This window comes from Zosterops lateralis (assembly GCF_965231275.1).
Source record: "Zosterops lateralis genome assembly, chromosome: 10".
NCBI lineage: Eukaryota > Metazoa > Chordata > Aves > Passeriformes > Zosteropidae > Zosterops > Zosterops lateralis.
Genome location: NC_139770.1, coordinates 22125540 through 22147672, shown reverse-complemented (window position 1 = coordinate 22147672; position 22133 = coordinate 22125540). Strand labels below are relative to the sequence as shown.

General features: G+C 49.4%; 1 protein-coding gene across 2 annotated transcripts in view; it reads right to left on the bottom strand.

Moving 5' to 3' along the window:
• The window catches only part of HDLBP (high density lipoprotein binding protein), a 37662-nt gene extending 17049 nt beyond the window's left edge, over positions 1-20613 (bottom strand). The window contains exons 1-5 of one of the 2 annotated variants that reach the window (XM_083868516.1): positions 20496-20613; positions 2481-2548; positions 1819-1931; positions 757-911; positions 64-279 (exon numbers count right to left, since the gene is read on the bottom strand). In XM_083868516.1, coding sequence (XP_083724642.1) covers positions 64-279; positions 757-911; positions 1819-1894 — 447 coding nt within the window. In that variant the 5' untranslated portion in view covers positions 1895-1931; positions 2481-2548; positions 20496-20613. Of the gene's footprint in view, positions 1-63; positions 280-756; positions 912-1818; positions 1932-2480; positions 2549-6716; positions 6795-20495 lie in introns of those variants that run through there. The other variant, XM_083868517.1, reaches the window with a different exon arrangement.
• Positions 20614-22133: the final 1520 nt, after the last annotated feature.

The following is a 22133-nucleotide window of genomic DNA, read 5'->3' as shown; positions in this document are numbered from 1 at the left end:
CAGAGCATTCAGGAGTCTTGGGGAAGAGCAAGGACTGAGTGAGAAACAGTTAGCTGCCCTCACCTGAGTCTGCAGACGAGCAACAATTTCCTTCCGAGCCTTCATGACTGCTTCCAGCTTGCCAGAGACCATGATGGAAAGGCCCTGGTCCTTTGCCAGAGACAGCTCCAGGTGAGCTCCTGTCTTCTGCATGATGTCAAGGCAGATCTTGGCCTGCTCGCCTTCTCCAAACTGATTCATGTCCTTGTATTTCCTCTCCTCCAGCGGCACATGGAACACCTGCTCAGCCACAGACACAGAAAAGAGCACAGCGAGCTGTCAGTGCTTTTGCCTCACATTTTCTCTTTCTCTCATGGCCATACAGGTCTTTAGTGGCAAGCTGACCTCCCAGGTTTGTGCAGCACATCAACCAGCTGTGCCCAGGGAAGTGCAGGAACACTGCAGCAGCCAGTCTGCCCCACGCTAGGACTCTTCCTAAAGGGAGATTAGCACTCCCCACAGGAATTCTGCAATTCTCCCTTCAGGCCTGCTTCAGCTCTTTGTGGAACAGGGATGCAGAGCTCCTTCTGGACAGTTTTCCAACACATCCCTCCCCTCCAGGGCAGTCCTAGCTCTCAGCTGCAGTACCAGGGTAAAACATGACACAGAAGCTGACATACCAAGGATTTCATACTCTAGGGAATGGTTCACTTCACCTGCTTACCTACTTTTGGGAGAGGGGAAAAGACAGGAGATAAGACATCCACTCCCACCAACCTGAGTGATGACAGAAGCCTTTATTGGTCGAATTTTGCTCCAGGGACCAGCAGGTTCCTGGGCAGCTTCCAAACATGGTGCTTTCTCAGGGAGTGGAGGGAAGGCTTCCTTGTAGGTTGGAGGATCATTCTCTTCTTCAGAGTTTAAAGCTGTAACTGGGGTAAAGCAAATAGGGCAAATGAGTCACTTTCCCTGCAGAAATGCCCCTGTTCACAGGCAGTGCGATTGTAATTAGGCCCCACTAATAAGGGAGAGCAAATGGCTTGTGCCCTGCTATTAATCCTATTACAACTATGCCTATGGGGCTGCCAAGTCTGGAGCACGACTGACATCCGCATAGCAGAGAGTGTAGTGGATGCCACAAACCACCAGCCTTGCCTGAGCTGGCACAGGGGATGCAGGGGGTGAACACACCAGTGAATGGTGGCAGCAAACAGCACCTTACTGCCAACTTTGTCAGGAGAGGTTCAACTAGGGGAAATCTGGGTTAAATTAGGTTCAATCTGGGCTGAGCAGAAAGAAGTGAAAGAACTAGAACAAGGGTGCAGGTCAGAAGGGGATAAGACAAACATAAGCCCAGGAAAAAGGCAGAGGAGGACTCTAGTTAGGGCAAAGTCTAGGGAAAGCCTGTACACTATGTTTGACTCACTTGTGCACTGGGCCATAGCAAATGGGGCAGTTCACAGCTCGGAATGGATGCCAAAACCCATCACTGGGTCAGTTCATGTGGTCAGTGACCACCCTCAGCAGCTGGCTGAGCAAAGGGTGGAAATGACAGCCCAGCACACTGATCCATGAGGCTCTTGTGTAGCTCAGTGCCCCACTCTTGCATGTGGCCCATCCCAGGGCTAAGAACACCGCTAGCCAGAACTCCCTGAAGTGTTCAGGCCCACCTCCTCACAGCCTTGCATTGTGCAGCAGCACCACTGTGGAAAGCTAGAGTCTAGCAAAATACTAATTTAGAAAAGGGAAATGTATACTTTTGGGGAACCAGACACATGGAGTGAGCTTGGGTAAGAGGTCTGTGCAGTCTGGATCTAGAGGCACATGACAGCAACTCACCTTTCACTTGCTGCTGAGCCAGGCCGCTGCGGTGTTCAGCAAAGCTCTCCTGGGTCAAAACTGCCACAGAGCTCATTGTCGACTTCCCACCCACACACAATCCGGGTATGCCACTGCAAGAGATGGAAGTGGCAACAGTATTACCAACACCACTCAGGATGCACAAAGTCAGTCCAGGAAGACAAAGTATATGTTACTGAGCCCTCTTCCAGTCATCCTCTTAAAAAGCACCTACGGGCCCATTGGCTGCCCAATTTCCTTGTTGAAACAGACAGGAATTTAGGGGGGATATTTCCTTCCTGCACAGTGGTCACCAAAACCAGAGCTCCTCCCTAAGAAGGCAGAGGATGTGTAACCTAAGAAGGTCACTGGAAAGGGGGACACTACAAATTTTTAAAGGATACTCTAACTACTCTAAAGTACAGTCTCATTAATCTATTAATTATTAGTGGTGTGCAATTTTTACATGAGTATGTGAATGTCTGGACAGTCAGTCCAAGACCATTGTGTAACCCTAGAGATAAAAGAGAAAGGACCCAGGAAGCTGCCTCTTCTTGAGAAACCTATTTAGGTGCCTGACTTAGGGAGACACTCAGAAAGCCACTCTGCCTAGCAAGCCCAGCAACAGCAAGATCTTCGGCTCTCCCAAAATAAGAACTTACCAGCTAAATGGTCAGTAGCCAGAGAGTCCGTCCTGTAAGCTGCCTGTTTGTCAGCCTGCCAGCTTTTGCTTTAGAGAATAATAATAAAAAAAAAAATTAGGTCCAAGACAACAGAAAACCATGACACCCCTGTTACAGTAACTTCCAACACAGCATCACCTGTACTTTTCAAAGTTGCATCTTATCCAAAACACTCTTATACCCAGTTGCATCTCCCCACGCATGACACCTGTCATGATTTACTAGCTCGGCAGGCAGTGCCTCTATGGACTCAAACTTCACAGCAGGAAGTCTGGAGATGTTACTCTTTCACCATACTGGCTACAAGAGTAACCATCCAATATCAGGCAAAAATATAATCAATTAGTAACAGATGTTCAAGACTCGAAATTTCAGGGTTGCAAGCAAGACCGTCTCTCATCGGAAGAGACTAACAAACTGAAAACCTGCCAACAACACTGCCATCAGTCACAAGTTAGGAATGTAGTTCAGTGGAGCTTGGGTGAATCAACACGGACATCCTCACAAACTAAGGCAAACACTCGGGGCTCTCTCTACACTGAGCTGCTGGGCAGTCCAGCTCTGCAGTTTTTATTGCAATAACATCATGCATCAGGCACTAAATTCTGTCTCCAGGCCTAAATCGGAAAGTTGGAAGAAGAAAATTTACAGTGGTTTACACGGACTATTTTAAGCGTGTACACAAGGCAGAACCAGGAAAAAAAAACACTGCTGGGAAGGGATTTCCATCTTCTGGATCTCCAGATTTACTGAAGAAGTGCTTAGGAATAGAAGTGAAAATGTAGAAGCCAGTACAGTACACACATGGTCAGTTGTACAATATCCGCACCCAGAGTTGCCCAGAGCTGTCCTGTGTGCCTCTGCAGAGCCTGCACTCTCCTAAAACCCAGTGCCTCTTCCTGCTCATGGGACAAGAGGTCCCTCTCCCATACACACCCTGCAGTGCTGCTTGGACCATCTTCTGTACAGTAAACTTGACTGCTTTTCAGGAAAGTGACAGTTGCCAGCCCTGACCTTCCAACGTGTTAGAAAAGGCTCCCAAAACCAGCATCACTCCCAAAAACGCAGCATTGCTGATGGGGTGTCTCACATTATGCTAGAGCTGTGATGCACTAAGGGAGGCTGATGGTGGAAGAAGGAAAGGAGGGAAGAACAGGGAGATGATCAGTGATGCAACAGAGCCATACAGGCCTGATCTACACCTCAGCCAAGGCCATTGTTTTCCCCTACTTCAACATGCCTTTAAACAGGCAAAAGGCAGCACAAACTGTGCTGTCAGAGCAATAGAGCTAATGCTGCAATTAAGCCTGGAATGAGGCAGCAGGTACTGGGACAGCCAGTCATGCTGCTGAAGTACAGCTGCTGCAGCAATGCAGATCTCTGCAAGGCATTTGCTGTGTGCAGAAAGGGTGGCAAGTAACCTGATCGTGGAGAAATCTCCCGGCTGCGCAGGGTTACACCACAGCGTGAGACGTGGTTGTGTGTCCATGGCACATGCCTGCACTGCTCAAGCTGCTGCAGATCCAAGGAAAGCAAGTTACTGCCATGGCACCTGTTCCAGACTGTCTCGGCAAGGCCTGCAGACTCTGGGGCAGCACCTCCAGCCTGTCGAGTCAGGAAAGAGGGTGCCACCACCTCATGGCAAGCTCCAAATGAAGGCAGGAGGGAGAAGCATCCCAGACACCACAAACAGCTGTCAAGCTCTGGCTGGAGCCTTGCTAAAGGCACAGATGTACTTATAACTCTCAGTTCTCCAGAAAACACCACCTGGCTAATCTTGCATGTGTTTTCCTCCTTAGAGGAGGAGGGTAAGGATAAGAAATCAGTGAACAACACCCAATATAGCACCGACTTGAAAGACACAACCTCAAGGCACAGCTGCTGGTTTCACTGTGTACACACCAGCTGCAGAGATCTTCCTTGCAGCCTCCACCTCAGAGAGCAGCGAGACATTCAATGCAAAATCAAAGGGCAGTATTTATCCATATGAATTTCTGCTTCGTCACCCATACAAGAAGCTAAGAACAAATACTCTTCATCTCTAGCAATCCCAAGCATCTGGTATATTGTAAGCCTCAGGGATTCATGTCTGGCCAAAATCAGAGGCAACCATTAGAATGGTATTTTAAATGTAATGTCAAAACCAGCAGTTCACGCACTGCATTTGGATCTTACACCTCCTTGGCTTCCCACTTAGGTTTTGAAACTCAGGTTACAGCTACATCATGCCAGCGTGAGGCTGACTGGGTGAACAGGTTTCAAACTGCCTGGTTGATACACTGCCTGTACTGCTGGCCTTGTGCACCACAAGAAGTTACAGAAGTCTACAGCACACTTCAATAAAGAGAATGAAATAATCCTAAAAATAACCTCCAGCAAGGGCCAGATTTAATCACATGGGAAACATTTGTACGAAAAGAAACAAAGGCAAAGTCGTGAGCTGCACTGCCAATACCATCAGTTCTTGTGGACGGAAATGCCAGTTACATGTTATTTAAAAGTATATTTAATAAAAACATGACCGCTTTGTTAATCCCATGCAGTGACAACCATACGCAGCAACACGGCTGGGCTGGTTGTGGTAGGCACTGTCCTCTGTCAAACGTTCACACAGGACAGAGAAATCTCTTGGTTGATGAGTGGACACAGATAAAAATACTTGCTTTCTGAAAACCGATGGGCTCCCTCAGAGATTAGAGGCCCAGGCCCCCTAGTTTTGGGGCAATCACGCTGACAGCTGCTGTGTGGCAAAACGCAGTCTCCCTTCGCAGCGATTCCCGACTTAGCGCATCAGAGCGCAACACGACCGCGGCCCTGGCCGCGGGCAGCCCTGACCCATCCCCCATGTTTACTCTTCCACCAGCGCCGGCCCCGCCACCACGTCTGGCCCGGACAGGAGGAGCCCTGTGGCGGCCCCGCCACCGAGGACGTGCGCCCGGCCGCGTCCTGCCGACCGCCCGGTGGGGCAGGCACAGACAGTGCCTCTCAGCGGGGCTGTGAGAGGAATCCCCCGGCCGCGCTCCGAGAGGGGCATGGGCCGGGGGGAGCCCCCCCGCGCGGGGCTGTCTGCGCCCGGAGCCTGCCCGGGCCCGCACCGCCACCGTCACCCCCGGGGCAGCGGCACAGGGCCGCCCCTCCGCTCGGCCCCGCGGTGCCCGGCCGAGGGGCGGGGGAGCCCCAGGCCCCGCGGGCCCGGCCGGGCGGGCGGCGCCGCCAGCGCCACCTCAGCACTGGCGGCACCAGGGGCGGGGCGGCGGGGCGGGGCGGCGCCCTTAAAGGGCCCGGAGGGTCCCGCTGTCACCGCGCCCCCCGCGGCCCGGGCGGGAGGGGGCGGCGGGGGCGCGCCCAGCGCACCGGGACTGTACGGGAACGGGAACGGGGCCGCGCCAGTGCCACGGGGCAGCTGCATCCCCGGCTCCGGCAGCCCCGACCCGCTGCGGCCCTGCGAGTTCCAGGCCGGGGGCGGCCGCATCAGGCGAGCGGGGGACGGGCGCTCCCGCGGAGCGCAGTGACAGCCCCGAGCGCGGTTCTGCGGCCGCCGGAACGCCGCCGGTGGCGGTAGCGCGGCGGGCACGGCCAGCTCCGGGCCCGGCGGTGGCACCTCCCCCCGCTGACGGTGGCCAAGGCGCTCGTCCTTCTATAGCCACGGCAGGAGCGGAGCGCTCGGCCCTGTGGCCCGGGGCAGGCTGGGCTGCCCGCCGCCGGCGCTCCGCGGGCTGACCGACACTGGACGAACGCTGGCCGCCGGCCGCTTTGGCTCCTGTTGGAATCAAACCCTAAGACCCCCAGGAACGGCGTGGAGCCGTCTCGGCCTGCGCCACTAACCCTTTCCCACCGACGACGGAACAAGCACGCCGCGGCTCGGCCCGGCCGGGCCGCCCCCTCCCCGGGCAGCCGAGGCTCCCCCTGGGCCCGGCCCCGCACCCGGCGATGGGCGGCAGCTGCTGCCGGCCGGCACAGTCACGCCACCGCCGTCCGAGGCCGCGCCGCGGGGCCGGGCTTCTCCCCACCTCCCGCCGCCGGATGCCCTCCCTGGCCGGACTCTGCCCTGCTCGGCCCGGCCGGCGGGAAGTTAGCGCGGACTTTCCCGGCAGCGCCGACACGTCGGTGCCCCGGGGAGGATGCGAGGCCGCCTCGGGCCGGGCCGCCCCGCCAGGCTCCACGTCGGCGCCGCGGCCGCGGCGGAGGGGCCGCCCCCCGTCCCCCGTGACTCACTCCGGCCGGTGCCCGCTCGCCCGCCCTTCTGGAGAAACGGAGCGCTCCTGGGAGAACGGCGCGGCGCCCGCCCCGCCGCCTATATAGGCCGGGCCGCTGCCAATCCCCGGCCCGCACGTCAGCGGGACATGCCCCTTCCCGGCGGGGCCGGCCCGCCACGCGTGCCCTGCGCCGCCGAGGACGCCCCAGCACGGCCGAGCGGCCCGGAGCCTGCGGCTCTGCTGGCGGCCCCGCTCCCCCGGCCGGCCTGGCCGCCCTCGGGACAGCACCGCCTGCTCCCCGGCTGACAGCCGCGGTACAGGCCCCTTCCACCTTCCCTGCGGATTCAGCCCGGAACGCGCCTCCCGCCCGCAGCCCAGCGGCAGAGGGGCTGGGGCTGCTGTAGCACCGAACCGCCCGCGGGCCCTCACCTGGCCCCCGACGGCCCCAGGGCTCAGGACTACACACTAGCCCGGGTTCACGCAGGATTAGTGAGCAGTGGCTCATGAGGGCTCTGATCAGCCTGAAAACCACGGCTTAGAAAACGAACACCTGGGCTCCTGCCCGGTCCCTCGAGTGGAGAGGGACAGCGAGGCCCCAGCCTCAGGTGGCCCCTTGATCCGCCTCCTCCTGCACGGACTGTCAGAGCAGCAGCTACCCTGAGTGCTGCAGGCAGGCAGAAGGGGGAAGGTAAGAGCAAGAGTAGGGAAAATAAAAAAAACCAAACGAATAAAACCACAGACACCCCCCCCCCCCCCAAACCACAACACACCCCCTACCCCCTTGAAAAGAAAAAAAAAAAAAAAAAAAAAGAGCCCCTCTTCCTATTGCAGTCTCTAATTTGGAAATGGGCAAGAGTGAAAGAGGGCAAAGGCAAGCCAGCAAGCACAATACCTTCCTTTCCTTCATAGAGGATGTTTATTACTTTGTGCAATATAGAAGTTTTTAATTATTAGCTCTGCACTCTCAGGGAACCAAGGAAAAAACCCTGTCCCACCACTGTAAAATTACATTGAATTTGAACTGATTTTTGCATTAACTTATTTTCCTACACAGCATTAATCTTTCTCGTAATTCATAACTTACACTTAGTGACTGTTTTTTCTCATTCCCACTTTGAAAGAGAGCACACCCAGATCCTAGCAAACAAAATGAAAGAAGCTGCTCTGTGGAGCTCTGACCACAAAAAAACTGAGGTCTTTGGGATAACTGCTTTTGATTACATGCAGTAAATTTTAGAGATTTCATGTACTGTATTTATGGAAACATGGATGGTATTTATTCTTTAGTAAAATTATTACTAGCTAATAAACATAAGTAGATTTCTCCATTTCTCCTTTTTATCTTATGGCTGGGAGGACCTCATCAAAGCACTTGAATTTTTTGACACAATTTATAAATAAATGATACACTTGTGGGTGAAATCAGGAAGGCTGCTGAACAGAGAACATCCAACAACTGACACCATGCCCAGGCACCTCCATGATCCATCTCACCCAGCCCAGCCTCTCCTCAGAAAGCCTCTTATCTCTGTGAGGATGCAGGAACACCACTCCAAGCATGAGGCTCTCCAAGGAAAAGCAGCGACCACTTCTGCCATGTCATATCTGCTCCAGGAGCTCTGGCTGCTCTGACACAAACCACCTGGGCTGTGGATGCCACAAGCAGCTGTAAGGCCACAAGCAGGCTGGTGCTTACCAAGGCATTTGGAGGCTCATGCAAAAGCAGAACTCCAAGGACCTGGGCAAACCTAAGCACCTGCAGACTTTGGGCAGCAGCTGCAGTGCAGGGTGTTGTAATTCGGGACTCTGGACCTTGCTTAAGGTGCAGGATGCTTTTTCAGGTGCTTTGCTCCCTCGTGTTTCTCTCTCCAGTGCAAAGCAGCCAGGCTCCTCTCAACACTCAAACTTCCAATTAACTCTGACATAAGTACCACGATCCCCTGTGCCAGGGAACCAGAGAATCATCACAGCCTACAGCATCTTACCAAGGCACCAACATCATTCTCCCTCAGCTCCACCTCATTATCTGGTTTAGCAGAGGCCCTCTGTGGGGACATGCCATCCTGTTCCTCTGGGATAACAGCATGGCTTTCTTCTGCTTTCTCTATATAGTGCTACTGCAGCCACGAGTAGCCAGATCATTATGGATTTCTGGCTTCTATCACAGCTTCCTCTCCAGGTCTGCTTAAGAGGCAATCTTCCTCTGCCTGTTGCTCTTCCTTTACATGCAGCTGCAATTGGTGGGAGGGAAACCTGCCAGTCCCAGAAGCTACTGGAAGGCCTAGAGCACCTCACTGTGTGTCACCCTCAAATAATGATTTCTGCTGAAGGAAACCTGTCCTGGCTGTTCTCCTTAGAGGAAGATCTTACACAGGGAAAGAGGTGCGTGTATGGGGGGAGACCTCACCTTTCGTCCCACATTCAGTAAGTACGTAAGTGTCCTGTGCATGGACAAAAGCACATTTAGAGGGTGCCAATGAGGCTTATTTCAATCTCCTACTCCCACCAGCACACTGACTATCTGGGTTCCATCCCATACCTTTTCTTCAATGAGGCTATGGAGTATGGGCAGAGAGGAGTTTCCAGGGATTGCTTCAGGTCTGTTCTGTCTACTTACTTGCCCAAATATGCAGTCTCACATTAAAAAATAAATTGAAAATACACTTGTCATGAAGATGTGTGTAAAATGGCTCCTCTATAAGCCAGGTGCAGGAATTTTTGGTAGCTGAGGGGAATGGAGACAGAAGAAGGTACTCAACCCCTTGACAAACACTAACCTACCACTCTCCCTCAACCAACCTGTATTTTGGCAGCATTACAACAGGCCTCAATTTCATGACTTGTTGGAGCAACTGAAAAAGAAGCCTCCCAAAGAGAACACCAAAGGGTGGCAGAAAGGGTAAAGCATTGGGCAGTGCATAGTTTCCATGGCTTATCAGACTGGCAGCTCATATCACCAGTCTGAGGGAGGACACAGAAATGGGACCAGCAAAAACATCAAACACGCACCGTGATAAAACTAACACTGAACTGGTTTGGGGCTTGTTTTCTTTGGAACGTGTGTTCACCCATGTGAAGGCAAGGTTGAGGAGTTAAGAAGCTTTCCATGATCGCTTCACCCCAGAGCTCTTGGGGAAGGGAACTGCACCTTAAACTACTGGAGCAAAAAGGTTGGTCTTTCCTGGCACAACTACCCTCAGCTGAGCTGGGATTTTGCAAAGCATTTCTTCTAGCCTGTTCGTATTTTCTGTTGTTATAGGAGAGTCTTATTTTTCCTGCCAGAAACCAAAAGCCTTATTTGGAAAGCAACCCAAGTATGTTCCAAAGAGTGTGTGCCGTGATTTTATTTCCTGTTAAATATAACTCCAGATTTCTAAAACTGTACAAATAAGCACCCTTTTTGTACTCTGGGTGCTTATCCCACACACTCAAAAAAGAGCAAAAGAGCTACCCCCTGAAAGCATCCATTTCAGCACATCCCTTGCCAGTGGCATTATGAGAAAAGGGCTGGGGGTATACTTGGTATCACACTAGAAAAAGGACGGAAAAGGGGATTCAGGATGCAGGGCACTTGTGTGCCAGAGAGTACTGAGGTTCTCAGCCAAAGCACGATATGTGTCTCAGCTCTGCAGCTATTGCTGTGGCTCGCCAGGGGATCTTCCAACAGAACATTTGCATCTCTACAGAAAATATCTGTTAAACTCAACTTAGGAGCCAAACTACATAGATAGTTCTGCTAAGAGAATAAAAAAAGTTTCATCATAAGAAATGGCTGAACATGAGTCCACATTGCTTATGTCTCTGTGACTTTGAGACTAGTTTTTACTTATTTGCTATGAGGAAGAAAAGTTCCAGGGATGTGCAAATCAGACATCTATCTTCCCCATTCACACATCAGTGCTGGGAAGAAATAATCCTGTAGGTTAAATTCTGCCCCTTGGCTGTACTTAATGCAGCCCCACCATCTTCAGAGGCCCACTGTAAACACCCAATTAGAGAATTATAGGTAGAAAGAGAAAAGTCTACCCAAGCCTAGACACTAATCCCAGCTCCAACCACTTAGTGATATGGTGAAGAAGAGAGGGTGGTGGAAGAAAGATGAGTGACTGTGTGTGTTTGCCTCACACAGGACCTGGGTGGTATAAAATGTAGGATCCCAGGTGGGTGCTTGCCTTTTTCCTGGCAACCTACTTTGTTTATTGAGGGCAATGCACTTGCAGGAACAGAAAAGCTGACTTGATATTGAAGGAAAATGATAAAACTCAGCAAGGCTCTCAGGCAAATATGGGTCTTTGAAAGACTTAGTTCCTGGGCACTCTGACAATAAAATTAGGCAACCATCAGCTAGCAAAGAATATACACTGCCCTTTGTAGCCTATCACAGGGTGCTCTATAACAAGGGACATGCAGAATAGGTAGGAAGAACAGGAACAACTTACGGGTGTGGACAGAGTTCTACTGTGAACAAGGAGCATCAGGTCTTCTGACTTCTGGTTTTATGCAGGGACACAGAGAAAATGAGATTTACTGGAAAAAAAAAAAACAACTCCAAGAACTCCAGTAAAGAGAATCAAACTCTGCTTTTACATTTGCTGCAGATCTGGTGAATTGACCAGCAAAATTCTCTTGGTTGCCTTGGCTGTGCACCCACAGCATCTTGATTTTCTCTGTGCTTTTGTTATTTCATTTCAAGTTGTTCAGAATGCTGTGATCCTTGGATATCAGGTGCTGTGACAAAACAAATGGCCTTTCAGAGATGAGGAAGGAAAAAAAAAAAAAATCAATGGACAGTTTAATAAAATAAATTCAAAAGCAAAGCAGAAGGAAACCACAGAGGACCAGTCTGAGTCTGTCCTTCCACTTGCACTGCGAGAGAAATCTGATTTAACATAAACTTGGCTTTCAAGAAGTTGCAAAGGAGCAGAATTTTTAAGGAGTAGAAGCAAATTTCAGGTTCCTGGCCTTGGGGAGCCAATAAACATTTTCAGGAGGAATAAATCTGATGGATAAAGTAAAATACAGTATCTTCCAGTTTCACAGTAAAGCAAAACACTCTTTTGAATCAAGAATGGAAAAAGTGATTCAGAAAACAAAGATTCGAAATACATTGCCTGGAAAGTGGGAACAGCACAGAAATCACAGAAATTCAGAATATCTGGCAGCACATGGAGGTCAGAGTCTCTGGGGCTTGCTCAAAGCAGGGTCAGACTGGGGCATTCAGGGCTTTCCTTGCTCAGGACTTGAAAATCTCCAGAGCTGCACAAACTTTCTTGGCAACTTATTCCAATACCTGACTATCCTTATAGTGAAAAAAGTTTTCTTACTTGCAGTTAGAACTTCAAAATTCAATGTTGGCTCTTTATACTGATCTGAACTTGTTCTTTAGTTTAAATTACCACCACACTATGTGCTCATCACTCCCAGGTGCTCTCAGAGCGTTGCTGCAGCACTATTTGCCATTCTACACTGCAGAACAACAAAAATCTTCCACACTTAACAAGCTGAGAGGTGCTTCTCAAAGCCTGCTAATATCCCAGTTACCCAAGAAACGAGGATTTTGGAGATACTGCAGAACAAAGCATGCACTATTTTTTTTTCCCTGTTCTTCAAATGGAAACTTTCACTTTACTCTCCTTTGGCTACTGGGTTGAAGTTCTTTTGTTTACCTTTCAGTGTCTCCTGTTCTCTCCCCATTGGCCACTGCAATATAAAATGAACACGTGGCAATTTTTTTTAAGAAACGCTGCCAGCAGCTCTCATCTATTATACATCACCCAGCTTGAAAAGGCAAGGGATTTGCAAGCCCTAAACTTACCATTTTTCCACATTAACTGTCATATACTGAGAAAATGTAAAGTCAACTGTGTCCCTTAGCTCAAACCTGTCACCAGACCCACCAAGACTCCTCCAGGTACTCTTAAGCTGATGTTTTGCAGGGCAAAATTTAATTATTTGCTTACAGCAGTTTATAAAGATGATAACAGCCACTTCTTTTCACATTGATTAGATAAATACATACAGAAAATGAAGAAGAAAAAAAAAGAACAGTGGGAAACTAAATGAGACCTTTAAAATGCCACTTTTCAGGGGAGAAGTGGAAAAATTGCAACTTAAGCAAAAATGTAAACAGACATTTGGTTTTGTCCATTTTGTTTGGGTTACAGTTCTTTTTAATCTTGCTTTGCTACTTTAATTTGATGTATTATATAAAAAAACCTTCAGCTAAGTTGTTCGAGGCTCCTTGAAAGATTTTAAAGATTTCTCAGTTTATAATGTTTATTGGATAACGAAGACTCAAGAGAATGCCAGAGCTCCATTTTTATAAACTTCTATGGGCTCTGGTATGTTTTGCTCTGAATTCCAGTTTCCCAAGTCACATGCTTCACGAGACTCTAATTCTGTAAATTTTATTTTTCGTTATTTCTATCTTTCAGTTGCAATAAGCAGCTTGAAACTACAACCCAGAAAAGTCTGAGTTATTGTGACAAACAAAACACTTGGAAGAATAAAAGCCTGAAACTTGCAGGGAGGCTAGTGCTTTGTTTGGAGCAGGACAGAACTATTTAAAAATTAAAAAAACCCACCTTCAGTTTGGTAGCAATTCCTCTGAAAAAGCGTTAAAGTAAATATCTGATTCCAACTGCCACTTTGGAAAAGCAATGCTCTGACCCTCACTATTTAAGCACTGCCTTCCCTTTGTCCTATTCATAGCACATGCAACAGGGGCTCAGCACATCCACAGACAAGCACTAATTCCTAATCTCTACTAGGCCAAGCAAAAGGCTCTTCATGTGTTAGACAGAATTACATCACGGTGATCTAAACTGACAGTGAAAAACCCAGACAGTCTTTCCTTCCAAATTTGCAAGGCCAGTCTAAGCCTGCTATGAAAGGAGAGAAAAAGAGATAGGGAGAACTCAGAGTAAAACTATTCCCCCTAATTGTTACAAATAATATTATCTTACGCTTAAAATCCCTTTTCATAACTGAACCATTCCCATCACATCTTTGGGCTGAACTGGAACGGGACATGAACCATTTTGGGTACAAATTTTTGTTTTGATACCTCATGCTGCTCAGTCCTCCACCCACTTGGTTATTGTCTTTTGGATTAATAGAATAGTGTCCTGAGCACGAGGAGTTTTTAAATAAAATAGAGGGGTAATGTTTCCTAAATTTGGAAGAACTTCTAACCTTTTGTAAATACTGCTTGCTCTCATTTTACCCACAGCTACGCTGCAAGCAACAGAGCCATTTACTCAGGATTTTAATTTCATTAAACTATTTATAAGAGCAAGAGTAAAAATTCACTTTTAAGCTTCTTCAGTGCTACATAACCAGCTCTACTTTTAAGCAATAGTCACATACCTATAAGTTGCTATTCTCCAGACATTCCAAGGGTCCTTGAAAGACCAAACACCTAAATCCCAGCACGCTGCACCAACTGCTGAAGTATTCACTTTGAAAACAAAGGCATATGCACTAGCAGGTCAACCATAATGTATTCCTATTCCCACTCTCACCCTGCCTGCTCTGGGAGTTGTTCTTTTCAGCTTTCCTTTCAACTGCTCCAGCACAGCTTTACATTCAACTTTATCACTGGCACAGAGATAACAGCAAAGTTAACTTTCTCCTGAGCAATGGAAACAGCTGGGGCCTGGTGTACAAACAGCAGAACCCTGCTCCCTCCTCTTTCAGAAAGGCAGGAGAAGTCAGGCAGTCCACACCATCTCCAGTGCCCACTGGAGACACTAAAACACCCCCAGCTCCCAGGGCAAGCAGTAATAAGTCCACTGCAATCACCCCTGGCCTCGTGCCCCACTGTGGCTTTCCCTGGCTTGGCCTTTGTCCCTTACTCTCTTCCTTTTTCCTAACTCAGCCCATGTACCCGTCCCATGCCAGAGTTCCCTGTTCACGCCACACAGCCTGCCCTAGGCTTTGTTTGTCACTCATCTTTGGCAAATACCCAGTTGATTTTGTGAAATATCCAGGTCAATTCCCAGTGCCAGAAATGCAGGGATAGACAAAAACAAGAGACAACAAAAAAGCAGAAGAGAACTAGCAAGTGATGCTACAGCAGGTGGAACCACTTGAATTGAGCTGGCCATGGAGGGAATGTTCCTCTGAAAAAAAGCCTCGGCAGATTTTTCAGCAACTTGCTGTAAAACCTTTGAAATACCAGTCAACCAAAAACTAACATGGGTGGGGAAAACAGACAGGGGAGTGATGCCCATGCTGTGTGCCAATACCTGGAACCAAGCCTGAAATTTGAATGATGTAAGAAGACTATTTCACTTATCCAATCCCTGATGAAAAATATGCCAGAGGTTACCTTTGTGACAGTCATCTACACCTGCCTCACGGTACTTACTGGGAGAGATGATACCAGTAACCTTCCTGTAAAACCAGAATCCTGATGTATGACCTGGGGTCAGACAGCACTTTATGGGCTTTGAGAGAGATCTCAACAAGCCTCAATAACAAAGAGAGAAGGCTGGGTCCTGCCTCCTCCAAACAGGATTGCAATAGTCAAAACACAATAGGGTTCCAAGTCTTTCCTCCTTAAAATGCAGTTATTTGCTGGGATGTTGCTGAATTCATAGCTACAAAACCCAAGTATCAATTGCCATGGTATGAGGACTCCCAGAAACTCTCCTTCACAGGTATTTCTCATGCAGGTAAAAGACGTGGCATACATACAAGCTATATGTCTGATACTTTTACCAGAATCACACTGACACACATTTACAAGCAAGTTCCTTATAGAATTCTGTTTTTTGGTTTTGCTTTGTTCCCTTGTTTTAATGTTTGGTTTTTTGTTGGGGTCCTTTTTTCAGGGCAGAGGGATGGGTGTGCCTCTTTTCTTCCATTAATGCTAAATAAATCTATCTGTTCCATCCCTGAACTTCTCCCAAGTGGTTCTCTCATCACTGAAAAATCATCAGTAAAACAGCAAAACTGTTGCTGGAAAACAGTTCCAGACACTGTGCTGTGGAGTGTAAGAGAATCTGGTACTACTTTCATTCTGCATCAACAAGTAAATTAATTTTATTTTGTAATTAAATTAAATAACATAATTTAAGGGAGGTCGCATAAATATGACTGTGCTATTTAATCCTCTCAAAGGCAAAACTTTTCCTGTGAGTCACCATTTCTTTGTGTCATGCAGCTACTGAACCAATCCCTTCCCTTCTTCCAGTGCTGTTTTTCCACTGAAGTTAAACTCATTATGACTTCCTCTAGATGAGCCTTTTGTGGTCCATCTTTTCTCTCAGGTTTCTCCCTGTTTTTTTCCTCCTGCTGCTTTGCAAGCGCCTCTTTTGTGCCTCTAGCTGGACATAACTCCTTGCTCCAAGCCCTGCTTCTCACAAAGGAGTGACATGCTTCCCTGGCTGCCTCAGCAACACAGGCAGCTCCCACAGGCCAGGCAGCTGTGGCCAAGGTCAGCCCTCTGCAGCCACAGGAGCACCGACATGTACTTCGGTTACTCACGTGCTAATGTATCCGGCAAAAATTTGCAAAATATTTGTAGGTATCTTTTGGAGGCTTGAAGGATCTACCAGATGCATGATTCAACAATATAGAACCAGTAGTGAGGGATCAGTGAAGTCTGCTAGCAGGATCAAAGAAAAGTATCTGTATTATTTGGCAGCTACCAGAAATGATTCCTGGACTTCTGCAAGACTGGGAAATTATCAGAGCTCGTGTAGGTGATCAAAGATCACCTAAATGAAAGAAAAACTAACTATTTGAGCTTTAACACAACTTTTTTATCAAACTCAGAACACTAACACAGCCTGATTACTTCTCCTTGTTGCAATTAAAAACCTTAAACACATAAATCCTCTACCAACTCAGTTTTCCCCCTTGTTTTGGCTGGAACTTTTCTTCCTCATTTATAAATACATCTTTTTCCAACCTAACTTTCTGATTTCCTTCCACGGAAGTTGCACCATGAAAGCTAAGGGGCAACATGAGCTCACAAAGAAAGATGAAGAAAAAGATAACTAGAGTCATTAGGCATTCAGGACTTTCCATTTAAGACGGGAATGCAAATCATGAGATTTTAATAGATTGTTTATATCCTAAAAATCTGCATTCTTTAAAAAAGCTAAAGGAGAGATAAATACAAATATAAATCTCTCAGATATAATTCCACATGAGGATAAGCTAGTAACCCAAAACTGTTCTTCTAAACCTAGGAATTTCTAAAATGGAAAGAGTTCTTGAAACAAGCCCTAGATTCTTGACTTAATGACCAGTCCAGCATGAACACCTGGAAGCCAGAGACCAGCTCCAGGTGTCCCGAGTCCTCTGCAATCCCTTCCCCAGGAGGCCCGACTGACCAAGGCCCTCCCTCCCACTCCAAATGCAGCCTCAAAGGCCACAACCAACACCACAGCCTCTGCAGGAATAGCTTCTAGATCAAAGGCCTAGAAAAAAACAATAAGTAAAATAAAAAAACATGAGCAAAGCCCAACAAGCTACACAACAGCATTCGGCTTTCAAAGGCAGGGTAATTAGGAAGAGGAACAGAGGCCTAATCCTGCAGCTGGGGTTTATCTTCCTATCCCTTCTTTATCTGTTTTCATATTTTAATACAATAACACCTACTTAATTCTTGCGCAGTCACACGCTGCAGAAGCTCTACAGGCTCTGGGCCTCTCAGTAATGTGTCCTGGACAAGTCAGACTTGTTATCTCCTGGATGAACAACACCTCTCAATCAGCTTTAAAAACCCTGTTGCAACTTCTTCAGTGGTACACAGAATCCCAGACTGGTTTGGGTTGGAAGGGACCTTAACCACCATCCAATCCCATCCCCTGTCATGGGGGGAACCTTCCACTATCCCAGGTTGCTACAAATTCTGTCCAGCCTGGCTTTAAACATCTCCAGGGATGGGGAAGCCACCACTATGTATATTTTTGTCAATACTGTAAGAACATTCCCATAAAGGTTCAAAACAGACACAGGAACAGTTGCCAGTCTCATTATTTCACTCTGGGGTTTATTTTACAAGCACTGCACAACATAGGCCTGAGGATTTCCTTCTGTAGAATTCCTGAATACAAAACAAAGTTAAACCATTGTTGAGCATTTTTTTTTCAAAGAGAAACATTTTCATATAAATATGGTACTCTACAGAAATGCACCATTCAAACTGTCAAAACCCTTCCAGCTACGTTAAGTGAGCCATTCATTCCTAAGGGGAGGTTTAGATTGGCTATTGGGAAGCAGCACAGGCTGCCCACAGTCCCCACCCCTGGAAGTGTCTGAGATGTATGGATGTGGTACCTGGGAATGGGTCAGTGGTGAACACATCAGTGCTGGGTGAGTGGTTTGATGCTGGAGGTCTTCTCCATCCTAACTGATCCCATGATTCTAACCACACACCTGCACTCAGTTTGAACGTTCTGGACTGGTCCAGGGCCACTGCTGACCACTCTGACCAGTAGTGATTGGACGAATTACCTAAATTTTCACAGCAGCACAATCCTAAGTCCATTAGCTCCAGCTTAACAAGCTTCTGTATACAAAAAGAATACTATGCTTTTACTATGCTTTAGAAAAGGCAGACTCACCCAAAATACTGGAACCAGTGAAACATTCCAATGCCCTTCAAAAAGGTGCAAACTGCACAGTTTACCTTGTCTGGGATGGCTCCCACTCAGATAACAGCTATGGAAAGCCCAAGGTTACAAAGCTCTCTTCTAACAGACCACACTATCTTCAGAGGCAGCTTAATATTAAAAGGAAAAAGACCAGCAAGTGCCCTTAACCTACCAAAATCAAGTTATTATTGTTACCATGACACTGCAACAACCACCAACAATATTATGATCCAATTCTGGTTCAAGGGGAAAACCCCCCTCATCATCCCAGTCTAGGTAAGTGAGACTAATGAAAAAGTAGGGACCATAATAACCTTCAAAATCATAAGATGATGCATCAATTTTTTCACCCTATCAGGCAAAACTGGGGGAGAAGCAAAAAAGAAGCCAACAGAAAAATTCAGCTTAACTTGCAACAAATGAGGAGACCAGAGTGTGTACCACAGTACCAGCTGCAGACACACCAGAATGATCTACGCAGAACCAACATGGAGCAGTATTTCTTAAAGAAGCCACTTGGAAAACAGACCTTTGAGAACGATCTGGACTCACTTTGCAGCAGTGGCAAAGCTCAGGCTGGCTGGTTACACTGCCCCTGCCACCCCGCAGTCACACACTGCCAATTACTGTTACCTTCATACCTGGTAACAGGTAGCTTTTCCTGCTCCTGTCATTCTGATCCCTGTAAAACTACACTGTGGATCTTTACGAAAAAGGTTGTGTGTTTTTGCTGGGAATGGCTCTGCCTATGATTTGGGCCAAGCTTTATGAAAATCTGTGTACAAACAGGAGGACTGATTTTTTTCAACATCTTGAACCTAAACAGGCAAAGGGTTGGAGACACGGAGCCTCAGCAGACACACAGCTACACATGAGGTGAACTGCTTCTTTTCCTGCTTCACCTCTGATATATGTTCCTTTACCACTGAGAGGGATCCCCAATCCACATATGAAACAATATATGAAACACCACTTCCAAGTCAGATTTTGGGTAAAAAACCAAAAACACAAACCATACTGGTATCTGTTGTCGTCGGAATAGAACCAGTAGGAAAAATGGAGATTAAACCACTAGGCAGATTCTTCACTTACCTTACTGAACAGAAAACATGTGACAAAGCAATGCAGCACATATGAGTGTGCAGATTTTTCTCTGTCATTACACAACAGGATAAGACAAGAAATTACTCTTTCAAACACCTTGGGACTGAATGTTACTAATCTTAACTTCACAGGCACAGAACTGAGAATGTTTCAAATTCTAAACTTAGTGAATTCAAGGCCCTGGCCCCATCTTACAAGCTAACTCATCGCTATATTACCAACATTTCCAGCACAATCTCTTGCTTCTTGTCTTTCAGTGCAAGAAATTACTCTTGTCAGTTATGAAACCTCCCCTGTTTGGGGAAAGCCACCATGGGAAGCGCTACTTATCATGTGCCATTTCAGCTACAGCTCAAGAATCATCAGCACCCCGAGCTTAACCCACTTCAGGGCTGCTGGATCATCCTGGTCTATAAATAACCCGAAATAAAACCCCACTGCAGCCATAGAGAGCAGGCCAGCAGAGGCTGAATTTCCCCTGGTATCATGCACGGAGGCGGCTGACGCTCCCTGCAGTGTCACAGGTGAGGCCAAAACCCTCCCCCAGCACGGCCCATGGCGCAGCCTCAGCCTTCGGGACCAGGAGCAGCGGGAACGGAGATTACGGCACTTGGAGAGCCCCCAGCAGTCGGGGCCCGGGGCCACAGGGCAGGACCCACCCCCAACCAAAGGACAGGGGAAGGCGACCGCTTCTTCGGCCGCATCCCCCCAGCGGCGGCGCGGGCTCAGCCCCGGCCACTCCGCCGCAGGGAAAGGAAGCGGGACATGACTCATGGCTTTTGTCTGCTCCCGGCGGCCCCGGAGCGCTCCCCGCGCCGAGGCGGCCCCGGGGCAGCGGAGCGGGCCCGGCCCGGTGCGGGGAGCGCCGGCGGCACGTGGCTCGCGCTGCGCCAATGGCGGCGGCCGCGACCAGAGAGCGGGGCCGGGCCCCGCCGCGCCTCCCGCCCGCCGCCTCTCTCGCCGCTGCCGCCATCTTGCTGCGGGCGGCGGAACGCGCCCGGCCCCGGCGCCGGGCCCGCGCCTTCCTGCCGCTGACCCGAGGCGCTCCCGCCCCCGCCCTCCCGCGCCGGGCCCGGCGTTACCTCTAGTCGGCCCGCAGCGAAGCCTAGGCTGGGTACGAGGCCGACGGCCCGGCCGCCATCTTGGTGCAGCAGAGGGGATGTGCGTGACCTACAACATGCGGGCGGCCCCGCCCCGGCCCCGCGGGTTGCTATGGCCACGGGGCGCGCGCCTGCGCGCGGGGGGCCCTGCACTGCCCAGGGGCGGGGCCGGGGGCGGGGCGTGGGGCAGGGCGGCTCCGCCCCCTCCGCCGGCCGTGCGCGCGCGGGAGCCGAGCTGGGAGCGGAGCCGGGAGCGGGCGGGTCAGGGAGGCGCGCACGGAGCGGCGTGAGGTGAGGGGACTGCCCTGAGGTGAGGGGACTGCCCTGCCCCGCCCTGCCCTGCCCTGCCCTGCCCCGCCCCGGGGAGTGCGGGGTCCCGGCACAGCCACCGGGGGTGAGGGGAGGCGGCAGGCACGAGCGCTGGGAAAGGGTCTGTCCTTTTCAGCCGCGCAGGCGGAGCCCCGAAGCCGAGGGGTTTGGTTGAGGTCGGGGGATGCCGGTGAGGAGGGAGCGGGGCGATGGGCGGTGCGGGCGGTGCCGGGGAGCGGGGCGCCCAGCGCAGGCCCCGGTGCCGTGTGGGACCCCCGGGCGGGGCCATGGGGGAGCGGGGCCCTCCCGCGGCGGTGCGGCGGCCGCTTCTGAACGCGCTCGCTTAGAAAAACTCCAGCTGCGCTGTTGAAATCGGAGGGTGAGGAGCATGACCGACCAGCTCCTGAGGAAAATCTGGGCTGCTTCGAGGCCCCCGAGCCCTAAGCCCCTCACCTCGAGCGCAGCCGGAAGGCCCCACGCAGTGCCTGGGCTGGGGCTGCGGGCGGACGGGGCCTTCGGGTCGGGTGTGCTCCTGCCCCTGTGGGAGCGCTCAGACCTGACGGGAACGCTCCGGGGAAGATCATTCATTAAAGGTTTCTGTGCTTGGCCCCTATGTTAAAATAAAGTGTAGCTGTAGCCGTCTGCATGACTCTGCTCGCTACCTGGTTTCTCGGTCGCTGTGAGAAACTTTCCTCTGCTCTTAGCCCGCCTCTGAGAAATAGTTGGGTGACGGACAAGTCTCACAAATTAAAAGAATGTTTCCTCTGTGTTCCGGCAGGATCTAGTTTTGTTTGGCATTGAAAACCTCCCATGGAGAATGCAGGAATCAATGACATCACTGGGCAGGAAACACTCTTGGAAAGAGGAGCTGCTATCAGAGCAATCTTAACATGATAAAAGGCTCAGGGATAAGTTCTTCACTAGCTGAATACATCATAGGTCATAGAGTGTTTTATGGACTGAAATGCAGATGTTGCAGATACTAGATTTTATTTTTATCTTGCAATTTCACTTGGGAACCATGTTATCCAGTTTTTATTTCGTGTCAGTAACCATGGTGCCAGATTTTTCTCAGCAAATTTGGGTTCTTGAGAAAGGACACCAAATTGCTTCAATGCTTAACATCTTCAGTCTGTAACTCCCATCAAACCCAAATGAGGTTAAAATTGGGTAAACATACACCCATACAGTAGCTTTGAGAAGAAAAGCCCGGAAATCATCCCCACATCGAAACAACTTAACCTTGTGCCTGACACAGAAAATTTGGCTTACGCTGTTTGATGCTGGGCAGTTTGTTTTGATGCCAAGATG